The sequence below is a fragment of the Egretta garzetta genome, unplaced genomic scaffold (genome assembly GCF_000687185.1).
Source record: "Egretta garzetta isolate BGI_Z169 unplaced genomic scaffold, ASM68718v1 scaffold257, whole genome shotgun sequence".
NCBI classification, from domain to species: Eukaryota; Metazoa; Chordata; class Aves; order Pelecaniformes; family Ardeidae; genus Egretta; species Egretta garzetta.
In genome coordinates this window covers 476,743-496,236 of record NW_009260344.1, presented here as the reverse complement: position 1 = coordinate 496,236, position 19,494 = coordinate 476,743, and the positions used below count along the sequence as shown (strand labels likewise).

The following is a 19,494-nucleotide window of genomic DNA, read 5'->3' as shown; positions in this document are numbered from 1 at the left end:
CATTCTAATGAGTAAAAGTTATTCTGACTTTGAAACTCTTGTAAGTCTGTCCTGGTTTCAGCTGGGACAGAGTTGATTTTCTTCCTAGTAGCATGTGTGGTGCTGTGTTTTGGATTTAGTATGAGAAGAATGTTGATTAACACACTGATGTTTTGGTTGTTGCTGGGTGGTGCTTAGACTGGCCAAGGACTTTTCAGCTCTCAGCTCTGCCAGGTGCACAAGAAGCTGGGAGGGGGCACAGGTAGGACAGCTGACCCAAACTGACCAAGGGGCTATTCTATACCGTATGACATCATGCTTAGTATATAAGCTGGGAGAAGAAGGAGGAAGGGGGGACATTCAGACTGATGGCATTTGTCTTCCCAAGTAACCATTACGTGTGATGGAGCCCTGCTTTCCTGGAGGTGGCTGAACACCTGCCTGCCCATGGGAAGTGGTGATTGAATTCCTTGCTTTGCTTTGCTTGTGTGCACAGCTTTTGCTTTCCCTGTTAAACTGTCTTTCTCTCAACCCATGAGTTTTCTCACTTTTACTCCTCTGATTCTCTCCCCCGTCCCATTGTGGGGGAGTGAGCGAGTGGCTGTGTGGTGCTTAGTTGCCAGCCAGGGTTAAATCACGACAAAGTCAAAGAAAACAGGCTGTGTACAAGAGAAAAACATTTTTAATTTAAACATTTATTTTTCTAATAGAAGTTATATGGTAGAAAGGACAGAGAACTAGAGATGGGAAAACTGAAGCAGATAAGGAAAGACAGAATCATAGAATCGTTTAGGTTGGAGAAGACCTCCAAGATCACCAAGTCCAACTGTTATCTTAGCAATTTAGGTTAAGTCCATCACTAAACCATGTCCCCAAGCACCACATCTACACGTCTTTTAAATACCTCCAAGGATGGGGACTACACCACCTCCCTGGGCAGCCCGTTCCAATGCTTGATAACCCTTTCGGTGAAAAAATTTTTCCTAGTGTCCACTCTAAACCTCCCTTGGCGCAACTTGAGGCCATTTCCCCTCGTCCTATTGCTTGTTACTTGGGAGAAGAGACCAACACCCACCTCGCTACAACCTCCTGTCAGGCAGTTGTAGAAGGCAGTAAGGTCTCCCCTCAGCCTCCTCTTCTCCAGACTGAACAACCCCAGTTCCCTCAGCCGCTCCTCATCAGACTTGTGCTCCAGACAACTCAACAGCTTTGTTGCTCTCCTCTGGACATGCTCCAGCAATGCAACATCCGTCTTGTAGTGATGGGCCCAAAACTGAACACAGTATTCAAGGTTCAGCCTCACCAGTGCTGAGTACAAAGGGACAATCACTAGTCCTACTGGCCACACGATTCCCGACACAAGCCAGGATGCTGTTGGCCTTCTTGGCCACCTGGGCACACTGCTGGCTCATATTCAGCCTGCTGTCAACCAACACCCTCACAGTCTTTTCTACCAGGCAGCTTTCCAGCCATTCAAGCCTGTAGCATTGCATGGGGTTGTTGTGACCCAAGTGCAGGACCCAGCACTTGGCCTTGCTGCACCTCACACAATTGGCCTCGGCCCATCGATCCAGCCTGCCCTGGTCCCTCTGTAGAGCCTCCTTACCCTCCAGAAGATCGATGCTCCCGCCCAACTTGGTGTTATCTGCAAACCTACAGAGGGTGCACTCGATCCCCTCACCCAGATCATTGATAAAGACATTAAACAGAACTGGTCCCAGTACTGAGCCCTGGGGAACACCACTTGTGACCAGCCGCCAACTGGATTTAACTCCATTCCCCGTGATTTTTTGGGCCCAACCATCCAGACAGTTTTTTACCCAGAGAAGAATATGCCCGTCCAGGCCACGGGCAGCCAGTTTCTCCAGGAGTATGCTGTGGGAAACAGTGTCAAAGGCTTTACTAAAGTCCAGGTAAACAACATCCATGGCCTTCCGTCATCCACAAAGTGGGTCACCTTGTCACAGAAGGACATCAGGTTAGTCAAGCAGGACCTGCCTTTCCAGATGCTGACTGTCAGATGAAGAAAGGAACCAAAAACAGGAGGAAGAAGTAAGAACTACTGCCAAAATAACAGAAATTAGAAAGAAAGGAAAAATCCATTGAGGACATTATATCACAGAACAAACAGCTTGGATAGAAGGAAATAAATGGTATGGGAAAAGATAAATAAAAAAGGAAAATAAATTCAAAAAACAGGTGGTTTACTCAACCTTCAAATTTGGGATCATTTAAGCTTCTAGAGACTCTACAGAGCTCTGCTAGTTATTTTTAAATAACCTTTCTACAGAAAGATATCAAATAGGGAAGGAAGGAATACTACAAACAATCTAGGCCAGAGTCTCATTGGCAAGTTCCTTACATCGATGAGGGTAGGAAAAAAAACACGCCAACCTGTCTCTTACTGCACGGATATGTGACCAATCAACAAATCCCTACAAGGGGATCAGAGGAGATGGGCAAGAAAGATGAGCTCAGGGAAGAACATAAGAAATGGCTGCTAATTATCAAAAAGCAAGCTGATCTTATCTCAACACAAGTGGGACTTGAGGGTGACCTTTGTTACAGATACACAGCTGCGCCAGTGGGTCATTGGGTTGTGCAAATAGCCTTCCCCAATATAGTCAGCAGAGCAGTGTCTTACTGAGCTAGCCAGACCAGCATGGGGGAGAGGGAAGGAAGGGACAGCAAGGAGGTATATATGTAGCTCAGCCTAACAGAAGTATAAAAACCGAGTAACCAACAAAATGAACTTTGAAAAGAGCAATGGGCTTGAGCTGGCTTCAGTGCACGTATTCCTTTCCAGCAGCTGGGGACACCTAGTGCCAGGCTGGTGAGATATGGAGACCAGTAATGGGAATCACATTTCTGTTGTCATCCAACTGTAGATTACAATTGGTATATTGTGCTTGTGTTATGATTTCAGTACACTGCTGTACCCCTCTGCTAAATCAAAATCCTGTATAATGTAAGTATCTACAAATAAGTAAAATTTGATATTAAACATTAAACCCTCCCTGTACAGAATATTTAAAAGAACATGGTCAGAGAGTATCATAGATCTATACAGCACATTCTTCCACAGACGCATAACAGCACCTTCAAACAATACTTTTGCACCCATCAAATCCATATTCTTCAACAGTATTGCTGACTATTTTTTTCTAAAAACAAGTGGAAGCATATTAGCATTTTCTATATATTTGCTCTCTTCTACTTTTAAACAACCATCAAAAATACTCATCAACAGAGTGGGATAAAAGGTGACAGGGTGTACTTGTCAATATTGTAATATTTCTTGCCACCTGGATGGGTTTAATACATTAGGAAACTTAAGGTTTGTATACAAATTAGGAAAGCTTCTTTCCTTGCCAACAGCTTTCAGCTGCTTGGTATCATCTAAACATACACCTGTCTCAACACAGCCAAAGTTATTAGCTACATTCTGAAGACTAACCTATGTAATTCAAGTTAAAAAAAGGAAGGGACTTTGGCTAATGCCTTGAAATACCTTACCTTCGAATCATATGCCGATTGCTTTATTACTTCAGGTGCCATCCAAAATGGTGTTCCCACAAAGGTATTCCTCTTTATCTGTGTATCTGTTAGTTGTCCTGCTACTCCAAAATCTGCTAGTTTTACTTCTCCTTGTTCAGATAGCAATACATTAGCAGCTGGAATAAAGAGGAGGAAATAGTGGAAATATTTGACGCTGGAAGGGTGTTCATTTATATTGCGTGAGCTCTTCTAATTTTATTGTAATACAAATAAAAAACAAGTTACCTTTAATATCCCTGTGGATTTTCTTTTCTGAATGCAAGTAATCGAGTCCTTTGAGTATCTCCCTCAATATTGTAGCAATCTGGGTTTCATCAAGTGAGCCAGGTTCTAACTAGGAGACACAGGAAATATTTTATATATGTATGTATATATATAAATACATATATATAAAGGAGAAACAGAAAGAATGGAAATAACACTGTGACTATAAAAAGACTATAAAATTCCTTCTGTCACACCTCAAAATTTCCAATTTGCTAGCTTTGTAACATGAGATACAACTTTAAAAAAAATACATAGTTTTAAACTAAGTGGCCTTATGAACAACAGGCAAAGAAATACTTCATTTATCTAGAACACTTTTTAAAGTTTGTTAAAGGTTTCATAGAGACACGGTTTCAAGTTATTGCTTTGTGGTCACTGCATTTGAAAAGCATCTACATTGTACTCTGATTATTAACATTACACTGAACTTAGATGTGTAACTCCACAGGCCCTTTTGGACCCACATCTTCAAGTCTGAGGAATAAACTAAGGCATATAAGGTACCACATCAATCACATATCCTATTACGATATACTGCAAGGGATTTTGTGAAGCTCTCTAAAACACAACTCAAACTGCTAGGCCAACACAGCATCGCATGTTAAAAAAGTTAACCTTTTTCACATAAAACTGAAGGTATACATCTACAGATTGTTAGAATTAAAGGTTCCAAGTAATTTAATTCTTATGAGAAGAAACAGCAGTAGTAGAAGATCTCAGAGCTCTCTACAACTGATACAAATTCTAGAAGCGAGTATGCCACTAACTCTAAAAGAACAGAGGAAAGGTCACTATGCAGAGAGGCTTCTTAATCAATAAGGGCATTTTGAGAGAGAGACTGAAACTTTGTGGACAACAATTAATACTGGAAATATTCCAGTATGCTAGTTCACTCCACAAAAGCAATCACTGAAATGCAATCAAAAAGTTATATCTCTGAAGTTTCACTCTGTGAGAAAGAAAGCATTTCAGATAAAAATTTTCAGATAAAAATTAAAATACTATATCCCTCAGAAATCTTCAGCTAACAGGTAGGAACAGAAGTAAGATATAATGCAGACCACATATTTTACCTCTGTAGCTCTACTTACAATCTTTTTTGCTTTCTTTTAGCTTTGATAATATACATGATATTGCCACTCCCTGAAACCCACTAAGACATTCTCAAGGCTTTGCTCCGTCTAGGCTGCAAGCGACAGTTCAAGACGTGGCAACATGATACACCACATCTAATGAGGGAAAATCTCTTTTGTCAGATGTTATCTCATCTTAGTAAGGAGAAAGTTGGTGAAAAGAGACTGAGAATATTAGTGCTTGGACCTCATCCACAAACCTAAATTATACTCAAAACTGAACAATGTACACGTAATTGCATTAAATGTACTTTCTCTTGTGAGGCGTGACTTTCAAAACAGCCAGTGCATATTCAAGTACAGAAAACACCAGGCTAACATGACATGTATACACTTCAAACACGGAATTAAAGATTCCCATTCAGTCTTGCCTTGAGTATGGAAATGTGATAAAGCATGCCACTTGTCCTACCAGATTCCAGTTGAAAACCATAATGTGCGTGTTAGAACTAGGAAAACACGGAGCAGAACATAAATTGAAAATGAATGAAGCACTCACAAGATGCTTAATATACACTTACATGATGATTTCAGTTCTGTGGCACAATTTCTTCAATAACATTTTAGGATGTGACCAAAGACTCTGTATTATTTCTAGGCAACAAACTTAGGGAATAAACATGTGGTCATCACACAAGTGAAATGTGTGTGATTAAAAAAAAAAAAAGACAAGAAAATACGGTAACATCTGCTTTCTTTCTGCTCTTCTCTACTTTCTGAAGCACATAGAAAGTAATAATTAATTTATAAAAGCAAACCCAGTTTCTAATTGCTCTTCTGTCAGGAAAAAACTATCACAACAATAAATAAACTTTTTTCAGCATATCTTTATGGGGAACATTATCAATTTCTACACAACCACAGAACTCATCCTAGCAGAAGATGGAAACTAAAGGTGTAAATGGTTCTGAAAGGTAATTACAATTAAAATATGGCAGCAAAACTACAGGAAGCCTGCATTTACTGCTGCCTCCTGTCTTCTGGATGTCACCAGCAGAATCCCTCTACACAGGTCTTTTTCCTTTTACTCTTTCATCAACCATTTATTAGTTGCCCCAGTTGAGAACAGCAAACTATGCTCCAGAGACATTCAGTCTCAATTGGTACAACAACTTTCACACACTTACTTAAAACATCCATTTTTAATAATAGTATTTTAAAACCCCTCAATAAATATAAGATGGCATGTGGGTTGGTTGTTTTTTTTTTTTTAATAGCTAAAGTGAACAACCAGCATCCAGTCACGGATAACACAATCTGCACTGAAACTTTTGAATTATGATTCAAAACTGGGTACTGTATCTGATGTAGTTAATCTGGACTTTCAAATATCCTGAACCATAGCTCTAAAAAAAAAAAAAAAAAAAAAAATCATCACACTTTATTAAGTTGATCTCCTTGCAGAGTTAGATACAAAATCTTTGCCAGAAGAGAAATAGAACAGATATGGTTCACTAAATTTACAGTTTACAAGGTTCTATTGTATATTTATGCATGGCATGCAGACACAGAAAATATAACATAGAATATCTCAAGTTGGAAAGGACTCATAAGAATCATTGAGTCCAACTCCCTGCTCCTCGCAGGACTACCTAAAACTAAACCATATGACTAAGAGTGTCATCCAGATGCTCCTTGAACTCTGACAGGGGCAGTGCCATGACCACTTTCCTGAGGAGCCTGTTCCAGTGACTGACCGCCCTCTCAGTGAAGAGCCTTTTCCTAATGTCCAATCTGAACTTCCCCTGCTGAAGCTTCATTCCATACCCTGATGTCCTATCGCTTGGTCACCAGAGAGAAGAGATCAGCACCTCCCTCTCTGCTGCCTCCCTTGAGGAAGCTGTAGCCTACAGTGAGGGCACCCCTCAGCCTTCTCTTCTCCAAGCTGAACAAACCAAGTGCCCTCAGCTGCTCCTTATAAGTCTTGCCCTCAAGGCTTTTCACCATCTTGGTTGCCCTCCTCTGGACACACTCTAAGAGTTTGAGGTCTTTCTTATATTGAGGTGCCCAAAACTGCACATGGTACTCAAGGTGAGGCCACAACAGTGCAGTGCAGGACAATCACCTCCCTCATCAACCAGCTGGCCATGCTGTGCTTGATGCACCCCAGGACACAGTTGGTCCTTCTGGCTGCCAGGGCACATATTCAACTTGCCATCAACCCAAACCCCCAGACCTCTTTCTGCGGGGCTGCTCTCCAGACTCTTGTCCCCCAATTTATACCTATAACCAGGATTATCCCATCCCAGGTGGAGAATTCAACACTTGCTCTTGTTAAATTTCATACAGTTGGCGATTGCCCAGCTCTCTAGTCTATCCAGGTCTCTCTGTAAGGCCTCTCTACACCCCCGAGGGAGTCCACAGCTCCTCCTATTTACTGGAAATATATTTTTTAATACCAGCCTAAACTGTGTTTTTGTCTCTACTTAGACTTCAGCAAGACTTCAAACAGGGAAACTTTTGTTTGTTTGTTTGGGGTGTTGGGGGCATCATGAAGAGATGTTCAAATGTATACACTAGGAGGAGTTGTGGTAGCAGAACCAAGAGACAGAAAAAAACCTATTTTCAGCCACTAGTGCTCTCTGGCTGACCGAAGACTAGCATTCTAAGATGTTTATATACTGCTTCCAATATTATGTTGCTTAGTTCCCTTCCATCTATACAAATAATCAGTCATGTCTCATGGAAAGGAACATTTTCCTGGCATTGACGAACAGTTTTTCTCCTTTACTGGAAGCAAACATTGTCATAGCCAAATGACATATTATAGTTTCCAGAATTATAAGATAGGAAAATAATTATGAGAGAGAAAATAACAAAAACCATACATAATTTACTTACTAGATCAAGGGCAGAGCCTCCACCCAGATATTCCATTATTATCCATAATTTTGTATCCTGCAAAACAAAAACAACAAAAAAAGTATTAAGTTTTAAAAAAAATATATATATAATTTATTAAGTTAAATGGGACTTCTTCCATTCTTGTTGCTGAAGAAAAAATCTACAATTTTGAAACATCACTAACATTTAGCTGTTCCTCCAAAATATCTTTGGATTATTCCTTAAGATATATTATTTTTAGTCCCATCTGATAAGGAATTAACTCGATCTGTCACAAGCTATTTACACAGTTGTGTGTATCCAAGAAAGTTTAATTCCATTCTTCTAAATTAACAAGATGAAAGCTACTTCACATTTACCAATGAGTAAGAGCCCAGACATTAGATGCTTGTTACTTCAAATAATTGATGCATACTCTTAATGTCACACTCAAGCTCATTTCATGGTCCCTCTTTTTTGTACCTGTACTAATACTACTATAATACAGGCAGTATTCAGAGAAGAAGAAAATTCTCTTTATTACAGATAGGATTATACTGGGTACCACTGAAAGGCATTTAAAGAACAATGCAATCATCAAGCAGTCAACATGGGTTCACAAAGGGCAAGTCCTGTTTATCTAATTTGATATCCTTCTGTGATAAGGTCACTTGCCCAGTGGATGAAGGGAAGGCGGTGGGTGTACTTTTTCTGGATTTTAGTAAGGCTTTTGATACTGTCCCTCACAGAATCCTTCTGGACAAGTTGTCCAACTGTTCATGGTGTGATGGGTGAAGAAGTGGCTGAAGGGCAGGGCTCAAAGGGTGGTAGTGGATGGGGCTACATCTGGCTGGCAACCAGTAACCAGCCATGTACCTCAGGGTTCAATTCTAGGGCCAGTCCTGTTCAATGTATTTATCAACGATCTGGATGCAGGAGTTGAACGCATCATTAGCAAGTTTGCTGATGATATCAAACTGGAAGGTGCTGTTGACTCTCTTGAGGGACAGGAGGCCTTGCAGAGGGATCTAGATAAGATTGGCGAATTGGGCTATGATTAATGGGATGAAGTACCAGGCTCTGCACCTAGGACGGAGTACTAGGCCAGGCACAAGTATGGACTGGAGAGCAGGCCTGCAGAAAGGGATCTGGGAGGGTTGGTCGGCAGTAGGCTCAGTCTGAGTCAGTTGCGTGCCCTGGCAGCCAGGAGGGCAAACCCCATCCTGGGGTGCATCAAACACAGCATCACCAGCTAGTCAAAAGCACTGATTATCCCACTGTATTCAGTGTCAGTGTGGCCTCGCCTGTGTGCAGTTCTGGGCCCGACAATTTAAGAAGGATGTGAAGGTCCTTGCATGCGTCCAGAGGAGGGCAACAAAGCTGGTGAAGGGGCTGGAAGGCATCTCCTGTGAGGAGCAGCTGGGGACTTTGGGCTTGTCTAGTTTGAGAAAAGGAGGCTGAGGGGCAACCTCATTGCTCTCTACAGCTTTCTGAGGAGGGGAAGTGGAGAGAGAAGTGCCGAGCTCTTCTCCCTGGGATCTAGTGATAGGATGCATAGGAATGTTTCAAAGCTGCACCAGGGGAGGTTTAGACTGGACATTAGGAAGCATTTCTTTACTAAGAGGGTGGTCAGACACTGGAACAGGCTTCCTAGAGAGGTGGTGGATGCACCAAGCCTGTCAGTGTTTAAGAGGCATTTGGACAATGCCCAATGCCCTTAACAACAGGCTTTAACTTCGGATGAGCACTGAATTGGTAGGTCCCTTCCAAATGAAACAGTATATTCTATTCTATTTTAATCCCTACCAAAGAGTCATGTAGCAGAAGGAAACCTCTTGCCTGGACAAATATTCTGAGCCTCTGAGTTCACCAGCATATTAACTCCCAAAAGCCACCCACTCATTTGTTCTTATCACACTCCTTAGTACATTTTGCAAAAGTATCTTCTGAGACAAGAAAGAGACAGATAGTGGCCACTCAATGAAAATGGAGGAGGATAAACTTATATTTTAAAACTCTGATTATAGACAGAATACCAAATAACAATTACATTACATAAAATATATTTCCTTTCCTTAGAAAAAAAAATGTCTTGATTTTGTTGATTATCTTTACTTTTACAGATATTCCAAAATACTTTCTTTAATAAGCCTGACTCCTGCCTAGGTTGAATTTAATTTAAAATGTATTCTTCGCATCCCTATGTTGTTTCATTTTCTTGAACAGTCAGCTGTCTCTGACCTAAGGAAGAATACCAGTAAGTTTTCTCCACTAAAGTTTATGCATCTGACATATGGTATAAAATTTTGAACAACTGTGTTCAAGAAAGATAGTAACAAAAGTTAGTAATAAAGATTATTTAAGATTACTATAGTGATTTGCTAGGTTTAGATAGTAAATTAAAAGCTAACAAAAAAAAAAAAATCAAGCTACTATATTCTCAAGGGAAAGCTTGATACATATAAGTTTTCACACAAGATATACAATACCCTATACTAAGAAAGGGACTGGACCCAATCATTTCTTTCCACTGTTTGCAGCATCTTATTCCCAAATACACTAGAGAAGCAGTTAGCCCACCTTTTACTTGCAGTACCAGCTTTAGTTCCATCTGCATCTGTCCCCTCTCTGGTTTCAGAATGCACTTCCTGTAGGTAAATGCACAGAGCCCTTCCCACCTGCCTGCAGTTCCACAAACTGTACTATTTTTAGGTAAGACCCTGGATTAGAGTTGCTTCATCATCCACTAGCTTTAAGACACAGATCCAGCTAAATTTAGATACCTTTCTTCAGGAATCAACTAATATTATCTGACAAAGACAGTCTTGTTAAAAATATTTTAAAAGAGCCAGAACAAAACTTTTAGGGACAAAAAGTAATTTTAAAATATAATCTATCTTAGTATCTACAAATAGCATTTTGATAACACCTTCTGCAGATATCACAGATACTCCAAAGAATTATAGCTCATCTTAAGAGTCCCTTGTAGTACTGAAATATCTGTTCTGCTGCTAAGAGTTTCTCAGATTTTGCCTGTCCTTTCAAAGCTCCAGGTCCCAACAGTTCCAGACCAAATATACTTCTGAGAAGTGTCTGGTAGTAAGTCATATCATTTTCAGAAATCTTCCTAAACTCAATCAAAATTTTATATATATACTTTGCTTCAGCCCAATAACATGTTCTTTAAAGCTGCATGAAATTCCCTGAATATTCAAATTTTGTGTGCCTGCAAAATTTACATTTCATTTTAATAGTAATTTAAACACAAACATATCAACTGTATCACTACTCTTTATTTCAGTGGAAACACCTGGGTGGGAAACAAGTTAGGACAAACAAATCCCTTGATCCTCTCAAAAACAGATCAAAAAAAAAAAACCACGAACCAAAAAACCTCACCAAGAAGTCAATAAAGATGCATCTTCCTTTTCTATCATCTCAACTACTTCATGGATTTAAAGAGCTAACCACTTGAAATAAAATACAATTTCCCAAAAAATAAATTCTCCATAGAACTAGCTACTAAATTCTCCAGCTGAAAATTAGAAATTACAGGTAGCAGAAAGTAACTAAAAAAAAAAATTAAGAATATAATTTTAATTACATAGTTACACAATGATGTAACACAATTACACAACTACAAATTGAACAATTCAGTCTTTTTAAATCATTTGTCCTTTTCAGTTCTTTTCCCAGTTTGCTCCGGAAACTTTCATGATCTACTGCTTGGGGCCACATGTCTGAATTTACAATATAAAAGCCACAGATCCAGTAAACTCAGCAATACTATATTTTAAAACAAGTTAAGTATGGAAATGCAGTTAGGAAACACACACATAACTATCTTTATCCCAGTGTGAAGCTAAGCAATAGCAATCCAATACAATTATGGCATCTTTGTAGCCCTAGATTCAAAGTGCTTTTTAATTCCCTATGGTTCCCTCTCCCCCCTGCCACAAAAATATTACTCAACTTCGTGGATGTTTTGGGGTTTTTTTAAGTTTTCATCATTCATATGAAGTATCTGAAGAGATGTGATTACTATTGTAGTGAATCTTATTATCACCTTTAACTAATTCTTGCTGGAGATTCTTCTTAGCTTTTTTATTTAAAATCTTCATACATTGCTTAAGAAGAAAATGCAAATAAAAGCTTTTGGTGAGACAGTTTTAATGAATTGCTTAACACATATTCTACCTTAGGGCCAGTAACCTAAATATACTTACTTTATGCCTTGCAACAACAGCACAAGGCAAGTAGAGCACTACTATCAATTCACTTTGGCATCACCAGAGCAACGCGCCTCCTCCTTCATGTATCTTTGGCATGCTTCACATTCCCTAACACCTACTGTCACTTTCCTTTTTAAAGCTACCCAAATTTTTTTTTTGCTTGTATTTCTCATATTCTTCTGCATATATTCCCCACTTTTCCTCAAACAGAACACCAAAAGCACTAAATTTTCTTCCATAGCCTAGATTAGTAATTACATATTACACATAATCGCTTACATTTTCAAGAAGATACTATGCTTATACACTGAGACTAGCAACATTCAGTGCTCCATTTTAAGATCTGAAATAAGACCAGTTTTCTTCTTTTAAGCATCAGTCACAACACTGCATTTTCTTCCAAATACAGTGTAGCCACGGTGAGTCATCAATCCAGATTTAGGATTATTATTTCTCTATAAACATAGATGAGCACATTAATGAGGGCACATGGAACATTTCCTTTTACACAGTAAGAACAAGAGGTTTTCCTCTGATGCCATGAAACTTAGGAAAGGAACAGCTTTGGAATCTAAAAGAAGCTGTGTTACAGAAAGGCAGAGTTTCCAAACTAGTTTGCTTTTCTTGAGGTCTGACTTATGATTTTAACTCTGGAACCACACAAAAACCTAGTAACAGCAGCTTTACCTCTAATGAAGCATTCACCATTAAGTCACTGTTATACCATGAACGTATTTGTAAGTGCAGTTACAGCAGGTAAAGTACTTCTCCCAATATGTAAAAATCAAGCACTATACACCAAAAAACCCACCATCCACCAAAACACTCCTTTAGAGTCTCAGAAGTATATTTTAACTGAAGTCAGAGGAGTATAGAAGACATACAGAAATAAGTAATCAAGATTAAAACGTTTGTTTATAAGTCCTTACAAAGTTAATAAAACATCTGAATAAACGTGGAGAGGCCTATCTTTAGAGATGCTTTGGGATTTTTGGTTTGCAGGCTTTTCTTTGGGGTTTGTTTGAGGGTTTGGGTTTTTTTATTTTTTTTAACATGAAGAACATACTCACACATTTCTTAGCACTGTGATATTATACAGGAGAGATTGACCTAAAGTGATCAAGCCACAGTATGTATTGATGAAAATGTTTCTAAAACATCTTGCTGGAGGGGAAGGAAAGGTGGCAGAGGAAAACATAACACAGCCATAAAAGAGAAGGACTAGAAGGACTTAGAAGTAAGAGCACCAAGTGACCTGTACAGTAATTTAAAATTTAACTAAAAGTCTTAAAGGACATCAACTAATGCAATTTGAAAACAGTAGTACAACAGTGAGTGCATGTTTGTTTCTAAGTGAAATAAAATCCCCCCACCTACTGAGAGAAAGAGAATTTCCCACCTTAAATTTATTGTGAGAAAAGGTATTTCCTACCTTAAATTTATGGTACACAATTAGCAGCAGAATAGACAGTATTTATAGATATATATAAAAGGCTCATTTCATTCTGGAGACAAGCCATCTCCACAGTCTACTTAGAATCTGTATTTACAAGCACCTTAACTTATGTCAACAATCACAAGCTAGAAATTATATACTTGACTGAAATAACAACAGATTTGCTAATCAAAATAAGAACTAGCTTAAGTTACCTATATACTTATCAATATACTAAAAGTATTACGATCACTGGATTAGTAGAAAATCGTACAGTATTGAAAAACAGAAGCAGAATACCTTGGACAGAACCTCAACTAATCTGAAAAGAACAAACTAGTTCCAAAACTGATATGCATTGCACAGTGTGATGTGTGATTTTGTTTAATAAAAGTTTCAGTTTAACTGGTATATATGCCAAAGTAATACAGGCCAGAAAAAGAGACTTATATTTCAACACTGGTATAAATTTAGTATTAATATTCATACTGATTCTCCAGCATAAGAAACCAGATTAAAAGAACCTTGAGATACACAATGTATGCAACAGGATAATCTCTCTAAGTTGCATTCTTTCTACAGGTTGTTACCGCTTCTTGTGGAGCTTTCCCTTCTGTTAACTTCATATATAAAAACACCCAGGGAAGTTTGATAGCTGTAGGAACTAGAAGCTTCTCAAACACTTCCACACTGATTCTTAGATGCCTGACTTCAAAAACATGATGCAGAGATCATGGAACTTGTCTTCTGTATTTACTTTAAGCAACCTTGCCCACTGATTCCCTGTTTTGGAAGGACATTTCAGGATTTCTTCACCCTTATGCTTTTAACCATGCAACTGAAGCCCATGCTATTCGACAAGGCCACCAGGTGGCAGAATCACATAATGCCAAAGATGCTCTCTCACCACCCCTCCAACAAAGAAGGTCCGGCCCCAAAAGCAGCTGTGCAACCCACTGAAGACAGAAGCACAAAACCACCTGTTTAAAATGAACCTGCAAACATTTATCACTCCAACACCCTTCACAAAAAGAGGAAGAAATTATTAACCAAAGAGAAATACGCCTTAAGGAATATGATTGCTTATACATCTGAACTCTTCAAAATGCTTTCCTTTCCTCACAATTATCAAGTTCAGCTTCAGGCACCATTTTATTCATTCACCATCTCCTTTCAACACCAAGTCACAACAGTAGTTGCTGTCTTGTTATACATCATGAAGAATATGCACACCCTGGCATTTGAGTTCTCATTATTTATTAATTCACATGGACATCTGTGAGCCTATATGCAGAAATAAGATACAGATTGATCAAGAAAAACTAAGTGTTGTACGATGCCATAAAGGATGCATTGAGGCAGTGACAGGAAATGACATTTATAGATTTGTGGTTCCTGCTCCTCTTAGACAAGATCAAACCTTTCCACAACAACACTAAATGTCTCAAATCCAAAAACATGTATCAAGACCTCCAAAATATTTTAGATGCCCTCTCCCTGGACCTTATGCTTTCATAAAAAAGAATACATTCACAAGAAAATTGTTATTTTACGCTTTAGAGACTCATAGGCACCTGTGCATTGATGTATTGCCATTAGATCTTTGGAACTCATCAGGATTTGCAAGCCTTCCAGTTGTTAGTTGACTGTTCAATTTCTAGACTCAAAGATTAATATTAGAACAGATACCATTTGCCAAAAGTGAGTTCTTTAACAGTACAAGGTGGCTATTACTGTTACTCACCAAATACATGGTTTTGGCAAGGCATACATACAGCTCTACCTCATGGCCTCAATTCTTGTCATTTCTTGACTGGTTATAAATATTACCTATATTATTACTGGTTAAATTTAAATCTAATCAGAACTAGATCCAGTGCTGCCATATGTTAACAGTGCAGAGTGAATAGCATACCACTATTTGCTTTTGTTCCATTCTTTCCCTTACACAATCCTTGGACAGAGCAATGCACCCTTGAACTTCAAACAGCCTATCCAGATGCCAGTTGGATTGCTCAATGCCCTGTAACTCTTTTGACAGACAGAAAGGATGTGACAAAGGGTAGAATTACTGATCACAAAAGAAAGTTATTTACACTGCAGTTTCTCCAAAATTTGAATACCATGGGTACCCAATTCTGTTAGTGCAAGTAGTAAATAATCAAGCCCTTTCCATTGCAAATGGACAAACTGATTCCACCACTCCATATCTAGGGTCCTATGACTGTTTAACAGCTATCAAGAAAGGCTACAGTGTTTTTACAAGCTTTTGGAACTGTCTTCACAAAAGAAAAAGTCAGGGAAAAAAAAAAAAATCTTTCAGTGCCAATTCACACCACCTTTCTAAGATAGTATAGTTTGTTCTTAAAGGCAATCTCAGTAAGTACTATTTTTCTTCCATATCTGATGAACAAAAAGTTCTCCAGCCTTATTACAAGGCATAAAGAATGCCACCATCATTGCAACACTTCCTAGGAAGCATATTGAGTTCTATCAGCAGTTAATCCTTCACTTGAACATCTGCTTGTGTTCCTCCATCTCTTTCCACCTACTACTACAACAAAAGTTTGTATAGATTGGTGTATTATTTTACAAAGGGGAAAGCTATTTGTTTATGTCATTACAGATTTAATTAAATAAAAATGAAATGTAGTATTTCCTAAAGACACCTGTTTCAGAGCACCTGAAAGTCAGATGGCATGGAAAGACAACTGTTGGCTTTGAAGAACAAGAGAAACTATTTTATGAGAGAACAAGTCTAAGGACACTTAGCCACCAAAGATATCCTCTGGATAAATCATCCTCCCTCTTCCCCCTTCCTCATCCTGTCACAACTACCGGTCCATGTTTTAGAGCAGACTCTTCAAGTACTGTCCAGTGTTCTTAGAAAGCTGAAAAATAACTGAAACACCAACAGCTGCAGTGAATTAGCCATCTTTAACCTTGGAAATTAATATCCTGCTCTGGGGTTTTGGAGTACAAGAGGAGCAAAAGCAGATGTTATGAAATACAAATGAATATAATCTACTAATGAAGAAAGTAAGAGCAAAAATCTAGCCATGCCAAAGTAGATCATCTGGTATACTAAAGAGAACAGTTAAATTGATTTTGCTTCTTAAATGAATGATTAAATCTTACAATCAATTTGAAAGGCTCCAAAGAGAAAGAATAATGCTTTAAATATCAGTTCCCTCCAGGAAAAAAGAATGAAGCAGTGACTAGATTTGCCTTTGAAAGAAATTCTTTTATGTTATATTATTTGGAGGCTCTGGAGTTCATGAAATACATTTAAAGAAATACATTTTAAATACATTCTTTAAATGTATTTCACAAATTCCAGAGCCTCCAAATAATATAACATTTCCCACCTATAGTTAATCTCCCATTTATCAGAATGTGTGTCCATCAACAGATTTTTTTTTTAGACTAGAAAAAACTCAAGCAATTCTCAGCCCTGTTTCTACTCTTCCTTGCTGAATTCCTAGAGAAGTAGACATAAGACCAAATTTATCCAACAAAACAAAACCAAACACAACTACCTCCACTTTCACTGACACTAAAAGGCCACTCAAATGAAGAAAATAAAAGGTGCCTTTGTTTCCCTCTCATCTGCTCATAGAGGAGGGCAACCCATTAATAAAAATAAACTGTATTTGTGATTTAGCTTGTCTTACAGGAATAGAATGAACCTGGTAAGATTGACACAAGCTGCAGCATGCTACTGCTCATTTTGGCACATTCAGTAGTACCTTGTAGAGATAAAAAAGAAGTGTTAGAATAATTCCCAGAAAAAGATTTGCAGTTTTCTGAAAGTTTCCTTCTTTGAATTTGAATACTTGGCTTGCCTCTTTGAATACCAGAAGAAGAGGTATAGGAATAACACATTGCGGAAAGACTATATATAAAAAAAAAAAATCCAAATTCCTACAGTTCAACAACATACAACTTATGAAGTGTAGAAGATTACAAAAGAAAATTTTCCAATGAAACCAGGGAAGCTGACTACTGTAAAAGAAATCTCAGCATTTAGAAAAAACAAACACACACAAGAACAAACAAACAAAAAAAACCCCAAGCCCATAAAATCAACAACCACCAAACATTTGAACACAGTCAAGCAAACCCAAGCTAATTTAATCTATCAACAGTCAGGACCTGTAAACATTTTAAGTCTGGAGGATCTGCAAGTTGTTCACAATATCCATAGGTAAATCACTTCCAAAGCTACGTAAGTGTAGAATTAGGTGGGATATTATTTTATAGGACAATGCACTTCATTACTACCTCAACATACTTAAGTTACAATCTACAGTACTTCATATTTACATGGTAGAGCCCAATAAGAAGGCTAGCCAGATGGCAGTTATTAAAAGCACTCTACATAGTCAGAAAGGTCTTACTTAGGTTTAAAGAAGTCAAACTAATAGCTAAATAATATACTCTCATCACAAATGGAAAAAAACAAGGCAAAAGTGTTAAACAGGGTACCTGCAGTCATACAGGACTCAGTAACAGATATAGCTTAAATGATCTGAGAGACAACTATGCTCTCGAAATCCACACCCTTAGAGAGGGGGGGAAAAAAAAAAAATATCTGTTCAGCAAATATATAGTTCATATTTACTAATGGTCTACTACATTCAAAATATTGCCATAAAAAAAATACAAAAAAAACCCGCCCAACAAAAAAATGAGGAAATTCTTCCTTATGATTCCAGTCACATTCTTGGTGGGTTTCATATAATGTTTACTGGAATAAGAACAAGAAAGGCAAAATCTATAGCTGAGTATTTGTACAAGTGACCTGAAGGTGGGTGGGGAAGGCATGAAAATCACCCCTGAAAATTCTGCTTTTATAAAAAAATGAAAATAAATAAATAAGCTAAAATGGGATTTTTGAGTTTAAATTTCTGATGTCAAGGTAAACTTCTGTGTATTTTAAATTAATCTTTCTACTTAATAATTATTCCCCAGACATTTGGAAGACAAACAGCTGTGTTGCATCTAGGTGGCACCTCTAACAAGAAAAAAAGTCCTAAGGACATATTTCCCTTCTGGAGAATGAAATGCAATAATTTGTTTCTACAAACCTTTTCTGGGATAATGCTCACTAGAAATTTAAACACACAAAGAATTAGGTAGAAATGATCTGGATATTAAAGAATCATTCAGTGATCCATTTAAGAAAAAGCCTTTTAAAACTGGTAGAGTAAGCAGGGTTTGTTGGGTTTTTTTTTTTTTTTCCCCGACTTTATCCTTAAGGAATATGAATTGAGAAAAGCTCAAGTCTGAACCTCATCCAAAGTATGAAGAACAAAATAAGGGAAGGAAGGGAGCATATGTCTGAGCACAAACCCAGGCAGTATAAAATGTCTTTTCTCCTTACACTGGGGGCATATTCTTAATCAAATGGACAAGGATTACTGACAGCAATGGGCATTTCCATGGATCTCAAGGGTACTGACATCAGCTGATGAGGCCTCACGGAGTTCTCAAAAAAATTTCATGAAGGGCCCATGAACAGAAACCTTTAGGAGATGGTAATACTGTACTAAAGAATATTACCATGCTAGGGTGTAGGACTGATGAGAAGTACTTTGTCTGGGGAGCATTTCTGAGGCGCTTACCTCCTTTGAAGTCTCTTGGCGTCAGGATGAATGCTAGCTGTCCTCGGGCTGCCATCCCTTTGAGGGGAGGGAGATACAGATGAGCCCAAAGGTTCTCTTCTAAACACAAGTCCTTACTGCAAGCTGGCCAAAAGGTCCCTGCAATCAAAGAAATCATTGTGGTTTTGCATGTGGCGCATTTATGTCCTTTAATCAAGGTTTGTCAGCCATCTAACATGTTCAACCACAAAGAAAAAAAATAAATGCATCTGCTGGGTAGCCAATGCAGAACAGAGACTAAGGAAAGAGAAGAGTTGTTCATTCCAGTTTGGATGCTATGAACTCCATGAAAAACACAGGCAACACGATTTTTCAGACTAAGCAAAACCACCTCATTATACAGTATTTTATGCGTGTATATATGTATAAAAAAGCTATTTGCCTTTGGAATCCTTTTCCAA

The 19,494-nt window shown here is 38.2% G+C and overlaps 1 protein-coding gene across 1 annotated transcript in view; it reads right to left on the bottom strand.

The window, feature by feature from the left end:
* STK24 (serine/threonine kinase 24) overlaps window positions 1–19,139 on the bottom strand; it is a 32,900-nt gene extending 13,761 nt beyond the window's left edge. Inside the window, exons 1-4 of the mRNA XM_035898116.1 lie at window positions 19,055–19,139; window positions 7,779–7,835; window positions 3,763–3,871; window positions 3,496–3,653 (exon numbers count right to left, since the gene is read on the bottom strand). Of these exons, the coding sequence (XP_035754009.1) occupies window positions 3,496–3,653; window positions 3,763–3,871; window positions 7,779–7,814 (303 nt within the window). The 5' untranslated portion in view covers window positions 7,815–7,835; window positions 19,055–19,139. The remainder of the gene's footprint in view (window positions 1–3,495; window positions 3,654–3,762; window positions 3,872–7,778; window positions 7,836–19,054) is intronic.
* Between the last annotated feature and the right edge of the window lie 355 nt (window positions 19,140–19,494).